Here is a 26845-nt window from a genome sequence, read left to right as displayed (position 1 = left end):
TAACAAAGAACAACATTATTCTAATGATAATAAAACAATAATTTTAATAATAATAATAATCAGCAATTGCATATAATAATTTCACATAACAATTAAAAAAGCAATAATTAGGAAAAATTGTAATAATAAAAAAAGAGAAACAAATAACATGATAGGAATTATAAATTTTAGCACTGGTTTTTGGTTTGTGTAGATTTTTAAGTATACAATTAGTTTTTATATCACCACAATACTATAATATATTTTAATTGGTCTTTAATTAAATTTTGTTTAATACATGATGTGTGATTTTATTAGTGAACAATGAAATTCCTCAAAAATGAATAATAGAATTGCAATACTTTTTAGTTAAACAAAATTCTGTCACTAATAAATATTAAGAAAGAAAGGAATGTTTTTTTGTCACTAATTCGAAGCTTCACAACATGACAACTGTTTTGCTAATTGAGAATACTTTTGATACTTTGACTGTAGACTTTCCTCGGTGTCTTTAGCTGCCTGCGGCGAAGGCGTACGGGTTGTTCCCGCCGCTCCGCCGGAGGCGCCAGCAGGCCCACCACTTGTGGCACTTAAATTCTCTTTTGTAAAATGCATTTTGCTCAAGTGATGGCGGTAGGCGCCTTTGGATATAAACGGCGTATCACAAAACGGGCACTTAATCGGCGTGGTTGAGTCACCGCCTCCGGCCACTGCCTGATTGCACGCCCATGAGAAGGCTAGGATGGCGCCCGGATCTGACAGAGGACTAGCGCTTGACTCCTTGCGGAGGTTGGCGGCTGCGGCCGCACTGTTTGCATTGTTGCAGTTACCACCGGCGGCCCCATTTTGACTTGGACCGCCGTTACCGTTTTTTGGCGCCTTTTTCTGGTCATCACAGAACATCTGAAGTTTGGCAAGGGGATTTTCTGAGGACTCTGACGGCGACTCTTTTGGGTCAACGCCGTTTGCCGCATTTGGTTCTGGACTTGAGATGGGGGTTGAACTTTTAGGCGGCTTAATATCCGCCGCCATTGCAGGACTTGCTCTTGACTTTTCACTGGACACAGGTGATAAAATTCTATCGTGATGTGATGAATGGTCATTGTTGGCCGCAGGCAGCGGCTGTTCCGCAAGTTTTTCAGCCAAAATTGTGCCTTTGATAGGTATGGGTGATGGTGGTTTGCTGGCGACTGATGAGGCAGAGCTTAGCGGCGAAGTGCGGCTGGGAAAAAGACTATTAATACTGAACTTGTTCTCTGGTGAATACTGAGGATTCCTTGTTGCTCCACCGACGGCGGCGGCTGCGGACGAAACTGCAGGGAACCTTGGACTGGGGGATTGTTGGCCTTGTGTGGTGTTTGGTCGAGATCCAGCACCGCTGAAATTACCTTTAACCAGCATTTCCAGCGAGCCAAGAATAGAACTAGCACTCGAATCGCCAGATTTATCCCCCACCCCCAAAATGTCAGATTTTGCTAAATCTGTCTTGCCACCACTGCTCCCCGATGACATAAGTCCGGGGGAGACCTGTCCTCCCCCCACATTCAGTGTACCATTCTCCTTCAGATACCTTGGCTTTCCAACACATTGTTGGATGTGTGGGATAAATATATCAATGGGCACTTTCTCTTCACAGCGCTCACAGAGGAGCTTGCCTGTTTCAAGTATCTCGCGGGAGCTGACGGGATTATAGTTGCCCGCAACTTCCTGCCTTGCTCGTTCTAGTTCAAGTAATTTTTTCACTGGCAACGCCTTTTTACGCTCTTTGCTGTTATTAGCCGCAGCTAGCGCCTGCGGTGAAAATTGACTGGCTGCGCCTGGACGTGACATAGCTGCAGCCATGGCCGCGGCAGCTGGTGACAGCTTGTTGTCAGCCAACGATGGCGGTGGGCCAAAATGATTTGCGCGCACCATATGATCACTCAAGTCTTTCAATGTTCCAAAACCTTTGTCACAAACTTTACATGCCAACACAGAGTTAAGATGATTTTTACCGCCGCCAGCGGCTGAATGTCCGTTATTAGCGGCCCCGCCAGGCGGTCCATGACCCCCATCAGTATATTTCCAATTAGAAAGTTGGTCATGAGAAATAACTTTCTTGTAATGTTGTGTTTCCTGCATATGTTTTGTCAACAAATCCAGACTTCTAAAACTTTGTCCGCATCCCATACACTTCAAAATATCCCGGGTCTGTTCGTCCGCCCGTCCAATCCATACATCCTGGCCGCGGACAAGTTTGCGCGGCAGCGGCATCTGGTCCCGCAGAATATCGCGGCCGCCAGCCCCCCCGACTTGGGTTTTTGTGGGAGATGGGGAGGAGGCGGAGATGCTTGATGAAGGGGGAAGGGAGGAGGAGCCCCCGAGATGATTGGCTGATGAGGTAACTGAAAATATAAAAAGACCATTAATACACAGGGATCTAAAGGGATAAGACAATGTTCGATAAATTGATGTACATCCCCAATGATGATACACAAATTTACCCCTTCTTTAGCGTAAAATAAGTGGTTGAAACGTTTGAACACTCAACGTAATAAGAACACGTTATTATAAACCTTGGGGACTAGTGTAATAAACAGCTCATTGTCCCCTCTCTCTCAGACAAATACTGATAATTTAAGAATTTATAAAGTATATTTACACGGACAAGATTAATTAAATTCATAAATAGTGTAGAGATAAAAACAAAGTATATGTAATAATAATGTTAAAAATGTACCGAATATTGAAAAAGATAATAAGGAAAACGGTTGAAAAAAATACAAGCTCAGTAAAAGCTTGTTTAAAAGAAACAAAATTATTTGTCTAAAATATATCATGTCAGGGGTCAGATGAAGTAGATGCGCTTCAGAAAATAAATGTAAAACCTACCTAAAGACTGTGGGAATACTGCTCCAAGATTATGATGTTTGGCCTCTTTCATGTGCTTTGTCAACGCGTCCAGAGTCTCATAACTCTCCTTGCACCACACACATTTAAACACATCCTCTGGTTTCGCGCTGCCATCATACGCATTCTTGTTTCCAGGCCATTGGCCGGTCATACCAGACAGCCATGACCGACTAGTTGGTGGGCTGTACGAGGGAGATTTTCGTGGTGAGGTAGGACCAGTGGCCGCGGATTGTGATGCACTTGACTGCGGCGGCCGCAGCTGGTTAAAAAAGGACAAAAGGCCGCCAGGCATTAAAGGATTGAAATAAGGATTCATGGGCATGCCATTATTGTCATCAGAAAATTTACTTCCTGATAAATCCAGCGGTTTTTCTGCTTTTCCAATTGTCAATGGTGGCGGTGAGCTGCTTCGTGACAACTTATACTTGGCAGCTGAAAATATGTCATCTTCTGCAGCCCTTTTACGAGAACTATGAAAATCGGCGGCTTCGCCGTTTTCTGTCGCGGCTAGTCCACCTAGCAATGCCTCCTGTTGCTGGCGGGCAAGTAGCAGCTGTGCGGCTTGTAACTGCGCCAACTGTGCAGCATACAATCCAGGATTTAGTGCCAGAAATTGTGCTGGCAGCAGAAAAGGATTATTTTTCAAAATATCCATGGGATTGGCAGCAGTTGTAAGGCTACTGGCGGCTGAGGAGACTGAGGCAGCTACACTGGCAGCCGCCAACAGCTCGTGAGGATTCTTCATCTTTAACTTTGGACTCTCAGATGATCTTTGTGACATTGTGGGGGGCGATTGTGCGGGTGAGGGGGGTGAAGGACTGGGGCTTGAGGTAGCTGCAGGGTGGCTCGGAGATTTAGAGGCAATATCTTCATTATTGTTGGGGGAGGAGGATGACTCCTTGTTGTTGTCAAGATCAGGCATTGTGTCGTCAACTATAGCTGTGTCACTGTCAGATAATTCTTCTTCATCAACTATTTCTGAATCTTCTTTGGTCTTTAACACATCTAAAATAAATAAGAATTATTAAAATCTTACAAATTATCTAAATAAAAAGCAAAATTGCAACCTTCAATCCAAAATCTAAGCAAAACTTCAAGTTTTAAGATAAAAAGATATATAAAATCAAGTTTATTCAAAACTGTAAAAATGCATGATAGCTAAATTTAAGCTCAAATTATAAAAGGTTTTAAAAAGCTATGCCCCTTGCTTATAGAAGGAAGGAGCAATATTAAAACCATAAAACACTAAAGGTATACATATATAAGGCCAAATTAAAAATTAATTTAAAACAGTTAAAATGTATGATTTATACATATTTTTTGAAGTTTCGCAATATTTTTGGCAGTTTTTGATGGAAAGTAGTAAAGATATAAAAAGAGGGAATAGGCAAGGAGGGCAAAGGATTGAGTTATTGGAATAATAAATGAGAAATATAAGAAAAAGATTGCAAGGGAAGATGAAAAAACGTTTCTCCTGTCCAGATTTATGTAGATATATTCAACACAATTTATAAAACCCAATACCCAGTACATCAAAGTGTAGTAAAAAGGTAAAAGAGAGCTTTTTGATTAGTTGTCCTTGTATATCTGACACAATATCAACATGCTGTTTTAAGAACTAGTTTGTTTTACTTTGGCATTAATCATTACTTTTTAAAAACCTCTATTTCCTTATCAATGACCAATAAATGATCTCATCTTCTTAAAAAAGCAACAAGAATTCAAAGTTCATATGTGTATTTAATAATGATTTAAAGTTACCATGAAGATACAAACAGCTGTACAGACAGACATCATACCACTTAATCTTAAGATATGATTATCAGATTTTCTTATATTTTGAATTACTTTGACCAAACAAGGTAGGTATATACTTTGAATCATAAAGAAAAATTATTCCACTATATTTTTGTACTTTTCCCACTTGAGTTGGGTTCTACATATGCTTAAAGTACTATAATAAGAGTAGAATATGTGCCTTAGAATGTCTTACCATTATATTGTTAAGCTGTTGTAATACAATGACTTTAGGGACGGCTTTTGTTCTATATTTCTCAATGTTTTAGATTTTATAGGTTTGCATAAATAATAAATTTTACAAATGTAGAAATCAAACCGTCAGGGTGAGTCTTTCATTCCGCAATAGCAGTTTGCGCTGTCGTTATGATATGCAGTAATGATTATTATGTATATGCGGAATTATGGAGTCACCAAATAGCTTAGTTTTCATTCAGGCAAGTACAATGGAATTTAATTAATCTTCCCCCATACTTAAATTTGCAATAATTTTTCTTAAAAATATATCAAAATGATTAAATCATTTTTTATGTCTATTAAAATTATAACCATTAAATAAAAAAGTATAAAAATTTGACGGTAATTTGTTTGCAAAAAAATAAATATAATTTTAGCAATTTATATTGAAAACTGTCAATATAAACACAGTTGAAATAAAATGGAAGTTTTAGCTTTTTGTTATATTTGTGTAGCAGGAAATCATTCTTTATTGATATCAGTATTGCATGGTAGAAGATTGCAATACATTTGTCATAATAATTAAGATTTTGACTGACAGATAAATATAACACCATGAAAACAATTTTATATTAAAAATTCTACTAAAATTTGTTAGTGTTGATCAGACTTTAGGCAAGGTATTGATTTTGTATTGGTCTGTTAGCCATGGGCAGGAATATAGGGATAAGGCATGCATAAAAAATATTTAGGTTTTATTTTTGAATTATCATTTTAATAGTTTTAAAATAAGATCTCTTATTTTCTTTATTTTAAATGAAATTAAAAAATTTGAAACAAAATTTGTTTCTTCTTTAATTTAATGTAGAATTGTTGCCAATAAAATCAAAAGTTTGAGACGAAATAGTTCTTTAAAAGGTGAATATCCCTTGCAGGGTATGAAAATGCAAGATCTACTAGTGTAGTAACTGTATAGTTATATCTCTATCCCTTCCCCCATGATCAATACACACTATCAATATTTGAACAAATTTATGCTTTTCCGTCAATATGTCGCTTTGATAAGTGGTCCTAATTTATTCAATTTATGTTCTTTCATTCTTGCTTTCTCTCTCACTCCTTTTTATCTATATCATTTTCACCTCTCTCCTACCCCCTTTTCTTTAGTATTGGTTTTTGTTGTTGTTTTATTTGACTAGGGAAAGTGAAAATGGTTCTAAAAATGATTGACAAAACAGTACAAACATAAATGAGAGTATTTTTATATAACTATATAGTTGATTAAAGAAAAATTTGAAAATTTAAAATTCATTTTTAATAGTAAGTAAGGTATATTTCAATTCTTTTGATCCTAAGCTTTCTGCATTTAAAAAAGGAGTAAGCAATTGTAGGCAAAATTAATTTTTTAGAAGAAAAAAACATACAACTAAACACAACTATTGATAAGCTGCACTACGAAATTGCACTATTTATAAAATATATTGGTAGCAGTTGAAAAGAAATATATACCTTGACATTTTAAATAATCATCCTTCAATGGTTTACCAGTAAAAATGGTCCCCACATTATTACTTGTCATGTCATACGGGAAAAAAAGAGAGAAAAAGTGAGAGAAAGTAATAGAAAGAGAGAGAGAAAAAGGATAAATATGGGTGTGAAGAGTAGAAAATGTAGTAAAAAACTAGGTACAAGTTTCAAGAGGCACATATAAAAAAGAGAAATGGGGAGGGTTATTGCACAATATTTTATGCTAACAGGGATTTATAGATAATAAAATTTAATTCTATTCAATTTTGAAAGATGAACCTACAGAATTACAAAAATAATTTTAGTTCATTGCAAATCAGTTTCTGCCTGAAAATACGTCTCTTATATCTATAATATATAATATATGTCCCTGTATATTTATATATATATTTAGTATATATTGTTATATATGTGGTATATCCTATGGTTAATGGTTGGTAATCAGTAATGTTAGAGAACCATTCATATTTGTAATAGTGAAGCTACTGTATAACACAAGTCCGTCTAGCAGTTGATAAAAATATGTGTTAAATAAGATATTTACTCAGCTGTTGAGAAAGGTAGGCATATGATTTTTCTTGTAGATTCTTAAATACATTAGGTATATTTCAGTATCAAACAATATTGGCAGTTGCAATGCTTTTAACAGCCTTTACGTGTTTTAATAATGTATTTTAGAAGATTGAAAAGTGCTTTTGGGCGCAATCATATAAACTTTGCAGTGCCTGACTTATGTTCAGTATTGTCCTTGCTAACTTTAGAGTTAGATATATTTATGGCGATATTGTACACATATTAATAATAATAGTTTCCAAAGTCCCAAATGTTTTTAGTTATCACAGTTGATTTGTAGGTTTGTAGGGGCATTACTTTGTACTGTGATTCAAAGTCCCAAAAGCTTGTTTTAATTTAGGGGAGATTTTTCGTCAAAAGAAAATAATTTTGTCTTTAATTTGTAAAGTAGTGCCTTTCATTTTAATTAAATGATATACCAATGACAATTGCAACATAACTTTTCTTAAATAAAGACAGAATAGGTAATCAATTTTGTCTTAATAATAATCATGCGCATATATAGGTACTAATTATTTGATTTTACATTTTATCATAAAATTTGTGTCCTCCTTTGGTCAACACAAATCTTGTATTTACATTGAAAACAAACAAAAATTGAGAACTTTATTTGACAATCCAATTTTGAATGACAGGCCATCATGACACTTGCATCAACTTTCCCATTGGTCAAATTAAAAAAATGCTAAGTGATTCTGATTGGTTGATCACAACGTAGTGACATGTAATTGGCTAAATGAAATGTAAATTGAATTGTGATTGGATAATGTTGATGTTGTGACACTTGGCTGTCAAATGTGAGTTCTCTTGTCTTAATCCACTTTGCTTCTGCCTGATTCCCCCACCCTCCTGTCAATTCTAAATTCACAGAGAAAAAAAAATACGGTTAAAACGGAGTTTTTATGGATATTTTTCAATATTCTAAAAAATTTTTTATTCAAAGAATCAAATATACACAATCAATTGGATAGAATGTACAAAATTATCAAGTCCTAAAAAGCTTCAATATATTTGAAAATGTTCCAATGTGTTCTGTCAGTTATTACAATTTAAACTTCTGAAAAATTACACTGTGTTTGCTTACTCCTTTAATAAGTCAGTCTACACTGTAAATGTTGATTAACTAGCCCTATTAATGCAGTGCCAATATATATCGAAAACAAATAATGCACTTAAACTACCTAAAAATACCACTGTGTTTGCTAGTGATAAGCTAGCCCTCCTTGTGAGGTGTCAATCAATATGTCTGCCTATATTTGTTTACTAAACACCTTTGAAAACACTGGGCTTGTCATCTTGTCTGTAGGTCAGGGATCAAGGGAAAGACAATGGAAGATATATATATCTTCTTCCATATTTTACTAGACTCGAATTTTTATTCTTCTATGAAAAAAAGAATACTTTTTTTTGTTTTAATGGCTGAACTCTTTAATTTGATGTGCTTATAGGCCTAGAGATAAAAATGATAATAATTTTAATAATTCTTTAAAATATTCAAAATGATTTATAAATATCGATTTTTTGCTCTTATTTGTGTAAATACTTTAACAAAATTGGTGGTAAAATGACATATATCAAGCTCTATGAAAAATTAAGTACAAAAGTAAATTTTTTGAGTTTTTTTATGTTTAATAGAAATATAGAAATAATCATTTCGTATTAATTAGATATTATATTTTAATATCATATTAAGATAATTATGATAAAAATAGGTGAGAGTTAAAATAATATTGATAATGACACTTTTGAAATCTTTGAGAGCTTTTGTTCTATCCATTATTAGGCTTAATGTGAAACAGGACTTTTTACCACAAAAATATAGAAACTTTTTGTCAACAAATAAAAGTTAATTGCTTGTCACTTTAGATCTCAGGGACAGGAATATAACTTTCGATAAATTTTGTTTTACAATCCCAAGTCAAAGCTAGAGTAAAAAGTTTTTACTGTTTAGTCTTATGTGTTATATTTTTGCTAACGGCTACGCCCCTAGAGGCCTTTTGTAGCATTAAAAAAAAAAAAATTTTTTTGGAGGGTAATTTTTTTTCTCAGGCGATTTCTCTTGTGAGGGTTGGTGGTACCTCCCCCCCCCCCCCTCAAATAGTTAAAACCTTTAAAGGAGACAGAAATACACTTTGTTACTTTTATATTAGAATAATCGTATTTGAGACTGCAAATAAAAAAAAATATGGAATTTTCATGTCTTTAAAAAGGTGACTTAATCTCATATATAAAAGCTGTTTGCTACTTTGGTTACTTGTACACTTTTATTTGATTCTACTAAAAAGTTCTTAATATTTTGAAAAATGATTCCCTATCCAATAAGATGACTTAAAAGGCCTCTATTGAAAGATGTTGAAGGAATAATTGTCATTCTCACTTCTATTAATAATACAGTGTGCTCCAACTATCTATATAGCCCACTTCCCCCTTGATTGTTGCTCCAAATATCATTTCTCCCCCCCCCCCCTCCTCTCCCTCTGTTATCTTTATCAAGTTCTCTTTATTTTGAGTTGAAACAAAAAAATTAATGGACATATGACATACTAGCGTCCAACATTTCAAATATCTTAGAATGGATCCCTAATAAAGTAGCTTACTGAAAGAAAACTTTACAAATACCTAACTTAAAGACAAAAACCAGCAAATTTTTTAAGGGACACCATGTAAATATTTAGCTAGAAAAGTATTTGAGCGACATCCTGTAAACATTAAGCTACAAATATTTGATTGGCACCCTGTAAATATTATGTTAGGGCACTATTAGACACCCTGTAAACATTATGTTATAAATATTTAAGCGACAACCTGTAAACATTAAGCTATAGATATTTGAGTTACACCCTGCAAACATTAAGTTATAAATATTTGAGTGACACTCTGTAAATATTATGTTAGGGCCCTATATAACACCCTGAAAAAATTAAGCTATAAATATTTGAGTGACACCCTGTACATATTATGTTAGGGCACTATTTGAGTGTATTGCAGTTGACAAGTCTTATCACTAAGCAATCCTTTCAACATAATTCAAACTTGCCACAAATGTAATGCATCATTTACACAGAAAGAGAGATAAAGAAAGGGTTATACAGAAATCCTTATAACAAAGTAACAGGATCTCTGTCTGTCTCTACCGAAGTATCTCGCTAACCGCTGAACCGATATGGCTCTCCTTTACAGTAGCTTAGACTCTAATAGGTCGTGGAAAGTTTTAAAACCACAAACCTCTCAAGAGAAATCGCCCCTAGAAAAAAATTACACTCCCCCTTATTAAGTGCCCCTAGAAGCCTCTAGGGATGTAGCCGCTCGGAGACACATATAGAAAAATGTATGTTATGGATAAATTATTGCTTTAAATATCTTATGAACACAAATTTTTTTATATCAGATTTTCATCTTTTTGGAACATCCTGTATTTGAACTAAACTGTGAAATGAGGGGAATCATAACTTTAATCATCAACATTCAAATATTCAGAGTTTCAACACAAATCACGGCTATGCATTAAGGTGTACTTTAGGTTGTTGATTAATAACGCAGCCACTAAACCAACATGGTATGTCCGTATTTACTTGTGTCAGGTAAAAATGCTGTGTTTTTAAATATATATCTAAAAGCTATGCCAACTTGTACATAATTGTCAATGTTTTTTAAAACCTAGGCAATTTATGTCTACCTGTTCATATAACTTTGAGAGTATCTAAATATACATTAAAATTGCAATAAATTAAAGTTAATCAGTGCAATGTTGGTACTTGCATAATTATAGAATTACATAAATGGATATAGGATATACGGGGATATATTGACAGGGGAAAATTTGTCGTCAATTTAGCTTGCTATTATGGACCCCATTTATTGGTCAGTGCGTTCATCCAGTAAGAAGAGAGGGGATCGAGTAATGGAGTTATTTTAGCCAGCTGCTAACATAACTTTATCATACTACATGAAAATCTGGTGCAACATCCAAGTAATAATATATCGATTATTACATGATATTAATTACTTTCATAAATATGGGTTTTCTTATTCTTGTAAAACCTTGGAACCATTGCATGGACATTCAATTTCAATAGGTTATGTCTACGACTATTTGCAGTTTTTAAAATCACCGTTTTAATAATTTATTTTCCAGTATTGCTTCCGAATCAATTAATATCCGCGAAATTAGAACCGGTTCTCAGCCATACTGAAAAAGCATGTATACCATCGTATGAAAGACAAATTTCGACGAATAATAAAAAGAACAGTTTTGCTAGCCCGGGACTTCGGCTAATTTTAATATCCACGGAAAACTGTTTATAATACTATGTGATAAATGACTATTCCCTTTTATAAAATATCATAGCTATTAATGCTAGAATCCTATATCTACTATACTCTGTTCTGTTTTTAAGATATTGATCCTATTTTATTATGATATTAAGAGTCATATTGTTATTGATTAAGATAAAATCATATAAGATAATGTCATACTTTATATGTACCTCAAATTTTACTTGTTAATTTCACTGAAACATCAATTACACATAAGTTATTTGATAAGCAAAGCTTTTCTACAATTAGGGTAGGTCCGTCCGTCAGTACGTCCGAAACAGTTAAGTACTATTTAGAAAGCATAGCAACTCCACGGTTATAGAGCATCGCTTGTTGTCATTCTTGTTTTTTAGAAGCTTTACTGTGAAGACGAACAGTATCAGTTCAGGGGTTAGCGAGATCCTAAGATACAGACAAACATTTTGTTGCTTTTATATAAGAATTTATCTATAATTTTAAGCAGTAAACCCAGACTGTTCTGTTGGTATTTCTGTGTATTTGAGTGTATATGTATGTGTGTGTATAAATGTAAAACCAATTTGTATTGTGAGGCAATAATTTTATTTGTCAAAAGTTTAAACCTTTATATTTACTTACGGGTTATAAAACAAGAAGTTTCATTAACAATACCTGTCAAAAATCTAACAAAATAATGCAGTGCTTTTAAGACAACGACTCCAACTGGATATGGTTTTGTAAAAAAAATTATATAAATAAAGTAGTCTTGTTTTAGAATTGTAAAACTAAGGATTAAAAATGTATGATTAAGAGGAACTTTAATTTAGCAACTCTTATGTAAATATTCCATGGAATACCTCAGCTCACATTTGCCACTGACAGAAACATTAAATCTAAAATGGGAGGGGTGGACCCATAACCCACCCTCCCCCAACACTAATTTATGGGGAGGGAGGTTGACAGAGTGATATAGTGAAAAGGAATAATTGGGAAAGACATTAAATTGTCCCCCCTTTTCCCCCCATTAAAATTTCTTAACAGACATTTTGGGGTAGGATACATAAAATTTACCAGAAAAAAGGGGAAGAAAAATTAATGTCCGTCTCTTTTACTCATTTACCCTTTGTCCCACTGTCTCTCTCTCTCTCTCTCTCTCTCTCTCTCTGTATACCTCTCTTTATGTGTATTTAGGATTCAAAAATTAAATGGGCGCAATAAATCAGTCCAATAAATTCCCTAAATCGTATAAATCTTTTCAGATGTACGACTAACTTTGTGTATATGTGTGTTTGTGTATAGTCTGCTTGTGTGTGTCTGTGTAGGAATATATCACTCACACAGACATTCACACACAGAACTCAACATACACAGACACACAGAAATTACAGTGACAAATCTTAGCAAATGAATCTACCTATAAATTAAGAATTTAAGACATTTCTCTTAAAACAATCTCTCTCTCTCTCGGCTACAGAAGCAAAAGCAACCTTAATGTGAACTTATATTTTTTATTGAGGAACGTACATATAAATAGGCGCTTATTTTGTAAATTTAAAAGATAGAATAATGGTTAAAACACATATTTATATAAGTCAATGAAAGATTACTTTAGATTTTATAACATCTTAGATTTAAGAACTAACACATTAAAATTTTAAAGAGTAGCTACAACCCAAAAATTGAAAAGTCTGATTTTTGTAAAATATTGGATAACCACAAGAAAAGTATGGGTATGTACATATGTAAAAGGATAAAAGGATAGGTATTGCAAAAAATCAAGTAAAATTTCAGTGGAAATAATCTTAAGTAACCTAAACCTATTTTCTAGCCCTAAGGGGATATTTTAAGATAATGTACCATTTTAAAAAAGCTTAAGGTTACTTACCCCTTAGCCCTGCTGGGTTGTCACCTAAGTGAATTTGTCTGTCAAAATAATCTTATAGTTCCCTATCCCCTAGCCCTGCGGGGATGTCACCTAAATGAATGTGTCTGTCAAAATAATCTTATAGTTCCCTATCCCCTAGCCCTGCGGGGATGTCACCTAAGTGAATGTGTCTGTCAAAATCACACAGAACATTAAATTTATATCCTTTAAGAGAAACCTTGGACTAACAGAGTTTTTTTAGAAGGTTTGGCACTCAAGACTTGCAATGATCACGAAAATGATCCACGTACATTTGTTTCAGTCATTATAGTACTAAAAACAGAATAAAAAAAACGTTTCTATTGACAAAAAATGTAATACAAATAAGTACTTTTAGCAGAATTTCGAAATCTTATCACATTAGTCAACAAAAAACACTTCTTGTGTGTAGGTTAACTTAAAATTTACAGGTAAGGCAATCTATTTAATAGTTTTTCTATTTAGAACTAAAAATGCTAAAAAACCTCTTTCAATTCTTATGTAAAAATCCTAGGTTTATCATAGGCTTGTCCTTAATAAAAACTAAGGATATATTAAACAAGTTTTGCAGATATCTTAAGGGAAAGTATTTATCATACAGATATACAACACCACCAAAATAATACCTAAACAAAATTACCCTTCTTTAGATTAAAATCATTGTTGGAAAGTTTGGACGCTAGTAGTTTATACAAATAAAGATTGACAATCTTATTATAAGAAGTAAGGGTTTTTTGTCTGAAACTTAATATCTCAATAACAACTGAACCGATTAAGTTCTCTTAGCTCCAAGTATAATGTTTTTAGCCATTCTATTTTCAGATTTAAGTCTTTACGTCACTTCTAATATAAAGCCCCTAGAGACTAGGGTTGTAGCGGCTAGTATTCAATATAGTCTTATAATAGGACAAAACTTTCTATTCCTAATCATTAATTTAAAAAGTTAAGAAAAAACTTGATTTGCTTAGCAAAAAAAAACACAAAACCTTTTTGTAATCAATTTAATTTATGACCAAAGCTATAAAACAAAACTTGTTTTCAAAGAAAATATTTTGAGAATGATTATTTTCATGTGAGATGCCAATAAATCATTCTATTACAATCTAGTTTTATGTACACAGCATTTTTGTTAACTTTTTTGAAAAAATTTCCTTGTTTGTTTAAGGTCTTTATTTTTCTAAAATCCAAGATAAGTTTATTTTTAATAGGAGTAATCGTCATTTCTAATTAAATTGTACATAAATTCTGATTAAAATATTGTTAATAAAAATGCAACATGTATTGTTAATATTACTTGATTATAGCCTCAGACTTCTTCTTGGCTATAAATATGTCAAATTTTGGGCGGGCACACTTTTTAAACAACATTGATCATCATACAACAGCGTTTTTGCATGCATGGATGTGGGTAATTATTATTAAGACTTTGTTTTAGATTGTCGCAGAAAAGCATCATATGCAGAAGAGATAAGATTCAATTCATGCTCTACCTTTTCACTCATAAATAAGCCTATTATTAACGAATAACATATGAAATTAAAAATCTTAATTGTCCAATTAAAGTTCTTTTTACAATTTTTTATTGTAATTCTCAATATGTATTTTGATTAGGTAGTAGTGACTTCGCTCCTAGCCATTGAGTGAGGAAGGGGGGTAATAAAATCTTCCATTACGAAATACAAACAATATATAATAGGACATATATACGCAGGAATTGTCACATAATCTAACTAATTTACGACATCTAATCCTTGGTTAAAATGCAGGGACGGAGAGATCAATCGTAGATTGTATAATTTCCTCCAATCTACATAAACAATATTCGCAAGCTATAGGAGACATTATATGTAAAGTAAAGAATTGAGTATAGGGTTTGGGGGAGAATAATTTATCTTGCAGTATGCTATCCTTGTATTCTTGGTAAGGTTGACAAGATATATGACTATGCAGGTGTGATCTAGTCATAAATTTGTCAATATATAATCAAACATTACAGACACATACACACACACACACACACACACACACACACACACACACATACAGACATACAGACACTAAGATAGACAGAAGAGATAAACAGATAGACACATACACAAGGATGACAACATCTTTAGGTAGCAACGTAAATACCAAAACAGTCATAAATTAGCCTTGAAATAATGAAACAGCATATACAAACATAGGGGTTGTCGCATAAAAAAGCATGATAACATCATAAAGCTCATCCAGACGGACATACAGAAAGACGTTCTAGTTTAATTATAGATTATGCATATAAGCAACAAACGATCTATTTACTGCTTATTTTAGGTTAGTTAACGATAGAAGCTCCCTGCTTTGTTGGAGAGGCCTTCGCATAGGCTTCAAGTAAGTTTTTTTCTATAAAAAAAAGGGAACGTGGTGGTCAAAACTACGTTTGATCAATCTTAATAAATCGCTTCAGTAAAAAATAAGATATCTAAACCTGTTCATACTAAGTGATTAAAACAAATCGGTATAGAAATAATACATGTTGCAGTTATTTGTGGGGGGTAATGCTGCAAGTTTTATTTAATTAGGGTAGCAAATTTAGTTTAATAATCAACAATTAATCCTTGTTAAACTTTGAAGCTGTTATTATATCAATATAAGACTATAGACAGAAATGTTTGAATTTCTTGTTATATTGTGAGGTCGAGGAAAAAATCAAACATCTAAGCATTTTAATTTAGTTTTGCCAACTTTAATTTGAAAGAAAATTATCGACAAAAAGACTTATTACCCTCCCCTTCACAATATCGGCAGGGTAGGGCATCTGAAAAATCTGAAATAAAATTTGCATGGGGTCGTATCCTGGGTAATAAAATGCGCAAGATTTGAATTATTTGCAGATAAATTTGCAATGCTGAAAGGAGAAACACAGAAAATGGATGATCAATAATGTGATTAACATGTCTGTACATTTTGGCCATTTTAGGGGTCGATAATTAAACAGACAAATAGAACAAACATAACACAAAAAGAGCATACTGTGAACATAAAAGTAAAATTTGTAGGTACGAAAAATTAATGCTTAATATTGGTCACCATAAAAAAATTACAACGCCACTGGATGGATGGATTGAATGGCACTATATAAAAATTTCTGGAGTTTTGAAAAAAAGAATATCTTTATCCTATTTTTCCAAAGTCCTGTATGTTAACTTAAAAACAAATCTTCTTATTTCATTAGGTATTACCTTTTACTCCATTCAAAATACAAAATTTATACAATATTGATAATTTCTTTTTTAAATGATAAATTTATAACAGTTCTATTTTTAGACAGTTCCTTTTTCACTGTGAGAGGTTCTACTATAAAGAGATGTTTATGTATGTTTATGACTGTAAACTGTAAATCAATTCAAATTTTCAATCATAGCATTTTTACTCTTTTTTTTAGAGGCCTTTAACTTCTCATATTTTCTCAAATTTAAGAATAATTAAAATGCTCTTATAATGAAAAGGAGTTTAAATCCTGTGATATAAAATAGTAAGGTTTTTTTTTGTCTGAAGCTTAAGATCTCGGAAATAGCTGGTCCTAATTAATAGTACCTATCAAGAAATCAATATAGATATTTTATGGTGGGTTTAGGCTGCCCTCCCCTAGAAGCTAAGGGCGAAGCAACAAGTAGATTAAACAGGAATAAAACGATTTCATTAAGTTATTATAATTAGAATAAGCATAAATACAGTTTTAAACAAACCTATCCATAAAAATTATAAATGGTTATACAAATTTAAACAGTAAAATAAAAAAATTAATGCCCAAATGTCTGAATAATATGATATATGGCCTTTGATCTTTATCGTAGCTTTAATAACAAGAACAATAATGCTCATTGTAAGCGCAGCTATATCACAAAAAATGTTGCATTTTGTATAATTTAAAGGGTTAAAGACAAACAGAAAAGTTTTAATAAAATAAGTAAAAAAAAGATAACTAACGAAATTGATGTCAAACTTTTATAAAGTAGCTGTGCTACTTACATAAAAAATGATTCATACAATTTACCCGGCTATTAATCTTTTTTAGCGCGGTAAAATTTATCAAAGTCATTAAAGGAATACATCAGACTTACTACAATGTAAGGCGGGTGTTCCAGAAAAAAGGTTTTAAAATATTTTTTTAACGGCCAAAATATTAAAAAAGGTGCTTTATTGCAATATAAAACATCTATACTAAATTATAAACTAGCGACTTTACCTTGGCCTTTTAAGAGCTTCGCCCCAAAAGGGAGGGAGGGCCATGGTTAATATTTTTTTTGTTTTTAGAGGGAGATGACTTTTTATCCCATCCTTTGAAATATAAAAAATCATGTTAGCCAGCATGGGCATAAAGATCCTAGAAACGGCTATACACTTTTTTTCCTGTACACCCTGCATATAAATATATGCACAAAATTTATGTGTTTTCATACTAAAAATGTGAAGGAATTCTTTTATATTATTCATTTTCATATGCGCCATTTATTAACCTCAATACAATTAAACATTACCACCACTGTTAATCTTTAATGCCGTTATTATATCATCAAAGGGCTACATTTTACAATAGATGCCTGTCTGTGTGTCTGTACCGAAGGATCTCGCTAACCACTGAACCGATATGGTTCTTCTTTACAGGGTAGGTTCTGGGAAGGTTTAAAACTGTTTTGGGGGAGGGTACCAACACCTTCTAAAAGAAAATCACCTCTAGAAAAAATTTACAGCCACAAAATTTCAAATTTTTTTTATTTTACTTTTGAAAACTACAATTGGTAGAGTGGGGGTCGACTTCACCTTCCCCGCAAGGACCCCTAGAATCCTCGAGTATAGATATAATTCAATAATATGTCAGCATTTAAATATAAATTTGTATGTCAACACAATGTTCTAAGTATAACAGTGACATATATATAAATGAACTGATTAATAACTATAATTTTTTAATAGGTATGAAAGACAAGGATGACATTATCTATAAAAAATATCATGGAAGGGGATTTAATAAAGAAACAGCATCTGAAAAATATGTCGCGTTTTTTAAAATTGTAAATTTGATGTGTTTTATAGATCTTTTAATCCAGTTATATTGATGTACGTACATTGACTGTGCTGCCATCCGTTTGGCGGATAGTCGATTTAAAGTTATTTTGTCAAAACGATGAACTTATATTAGTTGAAAGTAATATATTAAAGCAGGGTGTCGGAGCCGTTTAATTTTGATGCAGCTCCGGCTCCGCGGAGCCGTATCTGAAAATACGGCTCCAGCTCCAGCTCCGACTCCAGCTCCGGCTCCGGCTCCAGCTCCGGCTCCTACCTTAAAATTAATATATCAATTTTTTTTCACTATTGAATTTGATAAAATAAAATAAATAATATAAAATATTTTGCTTTTATTTGATTAAAGCTATATAAAAGTAGAAGGATGTGTGTCTATTTGTTAAGTAACAATAGTTTTTCAGTTTATTAAATGGAAATAGAACGTTGCCAAATTATAATATTACTTTAAAAAATCATTTTTAGCTAGTCCGGAGCCGGAGCCGGCTCCGGATCCGGCTCCGGCTCCACCAAAAATGTTGCTGCTCCCGGCTCCCGGCTACGGCTCCGGAACACTGTATTAAAGATTAATTTTTGTCAGGCGGGTAAGTTGGTTAAAAAAGCAATAGATAAATTCAATATAAAAAATGTATTTCTACCTATTCCTAAACCCTGATGTATATATTTCTACCTATCAATATTTGACTCGAATCATCCGTTTCAGATGTGCTAATAAATTTGATGCAGAAAAAGTTATGGACCTTTAAAAGTAAACTCATATATTTACATTTTTTGCAAAAAAAATTCTGGTTTATTTATCATTCCAGGGATCTCAAGGGTAAGAACAATCATGAAAAACAAAATTACCCCTTCTTTCGATTAATATCATTGTTTGGAAACTGCTTCATTAAAGATTTATTCAAAGTGAAATAAGCCAACAAATAATAAAACGAAAATAATGATTATGTTGAATCAAAAGTTATTGGTAATTTTTGAGTGACAAAGAAAAAAAAGGCATTTGTTAAATTTAAAACTGAGAAAAGTAGGAGAACAAATTTTTTCGACGAAAACTTCTGCTTTTTTTATCCAATTTTTATATAAAACAAGGAGTGTCTTTTTTTCAGGCAAGCAAAAGAGGGCAGGTAAAAGCATCCTATATAATAAACCTTTATGTACACTCGCTCAATCATGGAAAGGGATAGGTCATTGAAAAAAACTTATATGTATAAGCAAGTAAAACTCAAAGATTTCTTTAAAACATACCTATGCTGATAATAATTACAGCATAATAATTATATTTTGAAATAATAAATAACTGAATGAAATAAAATATTAAGGTTAGATTATAAAAAAAATCATTAGGGAAAGAAAATATTGATTTTAAGATGGTAAATGTCTCTATGTTTAATTGGTTATTTATCTGTCATATTATAAATGTTTAAATTTTAGAATTTTTATCCCAGAATTACCTCATATAATACATATATGCTATCTTTGAAATCGACTTAATAAATTGGCTCATAGGTTTATCAGTTAAAGGATAAAAATAAACTCTTAAAACTATGTATGATTAAACTGCCCTTGCTAGATAGCAAAATTTGAGTATATCCCTGGGTAGCTAGTTGCAGTGATTACTCTGCCCTGCCTTATTAATTATAATTATGAGAGTATAACTATATCCATACATCCCTGGGTAGCTAGTTGTAGTAATTACTCTGCCCTGCCTAATTAATTATAATTATGAGAGTATAACTATATCCCTCCATCCCTGGGTAGCTAGTTGTAGTAATTACTCTGCCCTACCTAATTAATTATAATTATGAGAGTATAACTATATCCATACATCCCTGGGTAGCTAGTTGTAGTAATTACTCTGTCCTGCCTAATTAATTATAATTATGAGAGTATAACTATATCCCTCCATCCCTGGGTAGCTAGTTGTAGTAATTACTCTGCTCTACCTAATTAATTATAATTATGAGAGTATAACTATATCCATACATCCCTGGGTAGCTAGTTGTAGTAATTACTCTGCCCTGCCTAATTAATTGTGAATTATGAGAGCAAAACTTCACCAGGAATGAAGGGATTAATAAACTGTCTGTCCTATTTAATTGATTTAATCTCATTAGTAGTGCAGCTAATCTGTAACTAGAGTAACTATCATAAAAACAATAATATCATAGAATAAGCTAACTAATTGATATAACATACTTGGTGTTTTATTTGGAACTCGTAACTTTGAGTCTAGCATCTAGGAGAGGTCAGGAATATAAACTAAAACCACTCAAAGATATTAATAAAGCTTCCCTAAAAGTACAAACTTTATTTAGACCAGTAATTTCAAGCTCCATAATTCCTTAAATAATACATGTCCTTATTTTATTTCACATGAGCTACAATTATGGATATAACTATCCCTGTTAAAAATACCTTGCTTTTTCTTTTATCTCAAATATAACTTGAAAAGAAACATAAATATAAATGTTATACCTATGTATTTTTGGGACTTAAATTTTAGTGTTATGTGTATATACTTTTCAAGGTTCTTAACAAAGGTGCTGTTATCAAATCATCATAAGACTATAGTCAGTTTTAGCATAACTTAGAAGGTAATGGTTTCATGTAGTAAACGAAATTGTAGGGCAATTTTGTCCTAAAACAATAAGATGTAAAAAGTCAGTTATGACTTCTAAATAATACCTTTTGTAAAATTGTGTCTAAACCATGGTTAACTATTAAAATTAACTCTAAAGAATTTAAGTAAATAGACCAATACTGCGCAAAGCATTAAATGATGAACCTTAATGTACAACCTTGTCGGGTACCTGGCCTAAAAGTAATCGCATCAAGACAAACAACTAATGTCCGAAACAAAATCACCAATTAACCCTTTACTGTCGACTAGTTACTACAAATAGCCGTATAATATTCCTTTTGTCCTCCTTATAAATGTTAAAACTTAAATCTACTAAAACCTATTAAAATTGAACGTAGATGATATAACAAGAAACTTTTACTGCTATTAAAAAGCGACAATTCACTCCATAGTCATATGTTATAAAAAGCTATTCTAATAATGACATTATGTTGGCATACTAAGGGCACCGAAGTTTAAAAGGTAAAAATAATATGAAGACAAAACTTAATAGGCAAAAAAGGGTTGAGCAGTTTATTTAATTTCCTTTTTAAAAGATTTAAAAGTTGCATTAGTTAATTTTCTTAAACATAATTTATGTTCCTATCTTTACTTTCTTTTAAGTCACATAATTCTTACATTTTTAAAGCATCGCAGCTACTCTATAACTATATTCAGTCCTTACGTCTTATTGTGCATGTATGTTGAATGGAAAGTGTTAATAACTTTCTTGTTTAACAACGAATTTTAAAAATACAAAAAATTTCAAGTACTTTCTTTTGTGTAATTTTTACATAAAATGTATTTAGCATATTATTGTTGCGCTTTTTATATACATGATTTTCCTTGTTATGCATTATTTTAAGTTTTCAAGTTGCTCTTAAATTCAAAAGTGCTATTATAATTACATAATATTAGAATAAAAAATTGTCATTTAATTGCAAAAGAAATATTATACAGTCGTCATAAACCTTTTAAAATTGCATGCAAATCCTCGTTTAATATGTACTTTCTTTTGTGTAATTTTTACATAAAATGTATTTAGCATATTATTGTTGCGCTTTTTATATACATGATTTTCCTTGTTATGCATTATTTTAAGTTTTCAAGTTGCTCTTAAATTCAAAAGTGCTATTATAATTACATAATATTAGAATAAAAAATTGTCATTTAATTGCAAAAGAAATATTATACAGTCGTCATAAACCTTTTAAAATTGCATGCAAATCCTCGTTTAATAAATATAGCTGCGTTACTTTTGGAAACACTTGTCCTAGTAGCTATAGAATTACAAATTAACATTTTAGCTATACTATTTATGGTCTTACATATCCAAGCATAGCTATAACAGTTTATATATAAAACATAAAGCAAGAATCTCGAAGAATCAACTGTCTATCAATCAATCAATGATATAAAAATGCTTGGTATTTTATCATTGTGGCAAGGGATTTGTTTCCTGAAGAATAAAACACAACATTGTCCATTGGACGATATCAACTTCAATGTTATCTAAACTGACATATTAAAAATAGTATCATATTATTCTAAATATGTTATAAATGTAACTTAAAACTTGACATTAAATTTTTTTTTTATTATTTTAATAAGACTAAATAAGATTAACAGTTTACCCATCCCTTTCCCTGTGGTTCGTAGAGGTGTGAAGTTTTATGATGACTTTTTATGATAACAAAATATCTACTGATGATTTGCAACTTAAAGAGATATGGAAAAAGGGGAAGATTGACAGAGAAAGAGAGAGAGAGAGAGAGAGAGAGAGAGAGAGAGAGAGAGAGAGAGAGAGAGAGAGAGAGAGAGAGAGAGAGAGAGAGAGAGAGAGAGAAAAAGAGTGAGAAAGAGAGAAAAACAGAGATAGAGAGGAAGAAAGAAAAAGAGAAACATAAAAAAGAAATGAAAAGGAGATATTTAATCTATAATACAAAGTAGAACGATGTCTGTCCGTCTGTCTGTCCGTCTGTCCGTCTGTCTGTCCGTCTGAAGCTTAAGATCTCAGTAACCACTGAACCGATTGGGCTCTACTCTTCAGGGAACATACCTACTGGTCCTGTGATGGTTTTAAGCTATTTTTTTGGAGGGTGGGACACCCCCAACCCCCCCAAAAAATAAAAAATACCCCCCCAAAAAATAAATTTTTTTTCACTTTTTCTTTTTAAATCTAAAATACGAAAAATTAGGTTGATCAAACCTCTTGGGGCAAAGCCCCTAGAGGCTAGGGGCGAAGCCGCTAGTTAGGTATATAAAGTACCTTCTATTAAAGCTATCTAAAAAATATATCGAAACAAGTAGGCATATCTATCTTCAAATGGGTTTATGTATATAGGTATCTTAAAGATAAATTACCAAAAAAGTTTTTAACTAATCATTTTAGTAAGAAATAATAATATTAATTGATGGAAAAAACATTTAAGCATATAAAAACAAAGGAAAAAATAACAGTTAGCCTTTCTTGATTTGTAAGATAAATCAAATATTAAACAAGAAAATATATGTCCATAGAAGCAACGCTAATATAAATCAAAAAAGGAGAGAACATTAACAATTAAAAAGAACAATAAGAAAATAGGTATACCTATATATATATTTGGTAATTAAAAGAATTAGTACACAAAAAAAGATATAGTCACTAGTCAGTATGCTTAACTTACTGCTATTTAACCATATAATGACGTAGAGACAGACAAAACCTAATTATATAGTAGCTGCGCTACTATAGAAATGTTGGACATTTTTCTGTTATTTATTGAGGCTTTTTCAGCCTGAGAGTTAGAATAGAGAAATATCTTGATTTTGATTTATTATTCCACACAAATTTATATCATATATATCTTGCTTATACAGGGATGAGACAATGCTCGATAAATTAATGTACGTACATCCCCAATGATGATAACAAAATTACCACTTCTGCAGTTAAATATTATTGATTGAAGAGTTTTAAACCCAAATATCAAGATGTGTTTCAACGAACAATTGAGAGAACATATGTATAAAACTTTGGGTATCATTATATTTAAGATCCAATGTACCCTTCCTATATCATATTACTAGCGGCTGCGCTCCAAGCATCTAGAAGCTATGTATTCGAATGTGTAAGGAAAATAGCCTATGACCCAACTTAGGTAAAAGAATCAAAGATATATAAGGAGCTTCCATAAAATGAAGAACTCAATCGGATCAGTAATTATACAAATCTTAAGCTACAGATAGAAAAAAACTTTACTACATTGTATATAACTAGCGGCTTCGCCCCTAGCCTCTAGGGGCTTCGCCCTATAAAGTTATGGGAAGTCAACCCTCCTTAATAGAAATATTGAAAAAAATTATTCTTTGTTTAATTACTCTGTGGTAAAATTAAACCCAGGTTGTGCACTTTATGCACAAAAATTTTCATTTGTACAAAAAAATTTCAATTCGTAAAAATTAAACCTAGGTTGTTCGCATACACAAAAATTTAAATTAAAAAAAAAAATTTTTTTTTTGGGGGGGGGGGGGAATTCATGGGGGCTTCGCCCCATGTTGCAGTGGGGTTCCCCCACCCCAATTACTGATTTTTGTTTACAAAAATTTTGGAAGTGGGGATTTTTTATTTTTGGGGGGGTTGGGGTGTCCCACCCCTCAAGAAAATAGCTTAAAACCACCAAAGGACCAGTAGGTATATTCCCAGAAGGGTAGAGCCCAATTTGATCAGCAGTTACTGAGATTTTACAAAAAATGTAAAAAAAAAAATTTGGGGGGTGGTTTTTTTTATTTTTAGGGGGGTTGGGGGTGTCCCACCCCCCAAGAAAATAGCCTAAAACCACCACAGGACCAGTAGGTATATTCCCTGAAGAGTAGAATCCGATCGGTTCAGTGGTTACCGAGATCTTAAGGGACAGACAGACAGACAGACGGACAGACGGACAGACATCAAGCTACTTTGTATTATAGATATATTAGGATGCAAAGATTGAGATGTTTCATCTAGAGTGAATTTTTTACCTCCAACAATTACAGAATACAGTTTAATACTAAATTTTGTCTCACTAATGGCAATATTTGCTACTGGTATAAAAGCTTAAGGAAAGACAATTTTTTTTAAAATTTTATATAACTCCCTAACGTACTTATAGATGTCAAATATTTATGTGAAAATGCTTTTGTTTAACAATTACACTTGTAAATATAACTTTTTTGCCATAGAGATTACATATTTATACTTTTATTTTTTAAAGGTACAAAAAACAAACACAAAAGTATTTTCAATTTTTATAATAAACTTGATCTTTTTCTTTAAATAATAAAAAGTTTAATAAAAATTCTAATATATAGTAACAGATTGTGTATGCATATTTTTATAATCTTAAAATAGAAAATTTATTAGCATAATTTAAGGCGCGGTTGCTTTGCCATTATATTGCTATCATAAAAGTAATAATAAAAAGTCATAAACATTAATAGACATATCTCAAAACTATAGTTCACTTTGTGAGTATTATGATAATAAGCACTAATTTAGGACTTTTAAGCAAGAGAATGCGGATTTTATACGGTATCAATACAGTATATTATAGTTTTTAAGGTACTATACCTGTATTTTCATCTACAGGTCTTTCAGGGCTGTTTTCACTTCGTTTAGGCAGATTTTGTTTCCGTTTGCGTAGCATAGTCCATCTCACTCAAGTATATTATTCCGACTGCTAGGCCGGAGTAGGCAGACATTAAGCCTCATTGTACCGGGCCGCCCGGCCTGATCAGTCTAGTCAGGCCACAAAATTGTGGCGCGGCGCGGCATACCGCGGCCCGTCGCGTACGCCCGGCTCCCTCACTCTGGATGACATAACAGCTGATTTATGACAACATTGGTTCTACGCGGATTTTCTGTTTCCTTCCCAATTAACTGTTTCCCTTGCTCCATTAATATCTCACCTTGTCCACGTCCCCGTTTATGACATTCTCTTTAATACGGTAGTAAAGGGACATACTTGTATATGCGTTTGTGTGTGTTTGTGTGCCTGTGTCTTTTAAAGTGTGTGCGTGTTTGTGAGTATAAGTGTGTATTTGATCGGATAAATGCACAAATTTGCTTATTGGCCTGCAAAGGGGTTAATTTTCTCCCATTGACACCCCACACCCCTCCATTTCAACACCCCACACCCATCCTAGATATTCTATTTTTGATGTGAATTAGCTTTGCGTGTGTGATTGCTTGCATTTGTAACAAGAATGACAACATATGTATATAAATAGCCAAGGGGATGTCAGAAATAAAACTTTGATTTAAATGGTCAATAGAAAGGTCCCACTAAACTGATATGGTTCTTCGCCACCCTAACAAGAGAAATATAGAAAAATACCCAACCCAAACTTTTGTAATTTTTGAATTTAAAATTAAAATTTGAGGGTCTTTTCCCCAGGCATGAATCCTCATGTATAGTTTCAATTGGATAGGACATATGGACGGACAAACAAACTGCAATTGCAATGTTGAGTAGCTGCGCTTCATAAAATGTATGTAAATTGACATTTTTTAGCATGCATTGCAAATGTATATAGTATTGTTTTCATTCTTATACATTTTTTGCGAGGGGGGGGGGGGAGGGATGTCACCACGCAGCCAATTACTAAGAAGTACGCCTTAAAAAATGATCAAAAAATGATTATTTAAGATTAATACTAGAAACTCATATCTACAAAGCATAGGTGTGCACATGATTTTTTACAATGGGGGAAGGGAGGGGGGCCAACAAGGGAGAGTAAAATTGTTTCATCCTAGATTTTTTATTGATGGGATATAAATAGCTTAGACCCAACAAGTATTTGTAAGTCAATTTGAGATATTAGACATTTTTGTAAAGTGATTCTTTAACCATCATACTAAAAAAGTATATTTTTTAAAGTCTTCAAATGTTTATTTAATATTTTATATTTAAAAATTGTGAGTTAATTAATTTGATTTATTGCTAACATAAGTTTTAAATAATTCTTATACAGGGTGTCCCGCGTAAACTGTTTTTTTTGAAACACTTATTACTCCCTTA

The 26845-nt window shown here is 32.5% G+C and overlaps 1 protein-coding gene across 1 annotated transcript; it reads right to left on the bottom strand.

The window, feature by feature from the left end:
* Window positions 1–25603, bottom strand: LOC145314766 (protein tiptop-like). Its single transcript, XM_080154828.1, has 3 exons — window positions 25396–25603; window positions 2851–3876; window positions 1–2363 (listed from the first exon to the last, which is right to left on the bottom strand). Exons 1-3 carry the CDS (start codon window positions 25469–25471, stop codon window positions 406–408), a joined length of 3060 nt encoding a protein of 1019 aa, XP_080010954.1. The 5' UTR covers window positions 25472–25603; the 3' UTR covers window positions 1–405.
* Between the last annotated feature and the right edge of the window lie 1242 nt (window positions 25604–26845).

This window comes from Acartia tonsa, chromosome 1, assembly GCF_053477335.1.
Source record: "Acartia tonsa isolate MP-2025a chromosome 1, ASM5347733v1, whole genome shotgun sequence".
In the NCBI taxonomy this organism is placed as follows: Eukaryota; Metazoa; Arthropoda; class Copepoda; order Calanoida; family Acartiidae; genus Acartia; species Acartia tonsa.
Note: the sequence above shows the minus strand (reverse complement) of the source record. Positions and strands in the feature narration are given on the sequence as shown.

Excerpts from the sequence above, each read along its gene's own strand:
- LOC145314766 (XM_080154828.1), bottom strand. The coding sequence starts at position 25,471 with ATGCTACGCAAACGGAAACAAAATCTGCCTAAACGAAGTGAAAACAGC. Across the intron at positions 3,877-25,395 it reads ACCTGTAGATGAAAATACAG|ATGTGTTAAAGACCAAAGAA; the intron begins GTATAGTACCTT and ends TATTTATTTTAG. Across the intron at positions 2,364-2,850 it reads AGTATTCCCACAGTCTTTAG|TTACCTCATCAGCCAATCAT; the intron begins GTAGGTTTTACA and ends TTATATTTTCAG.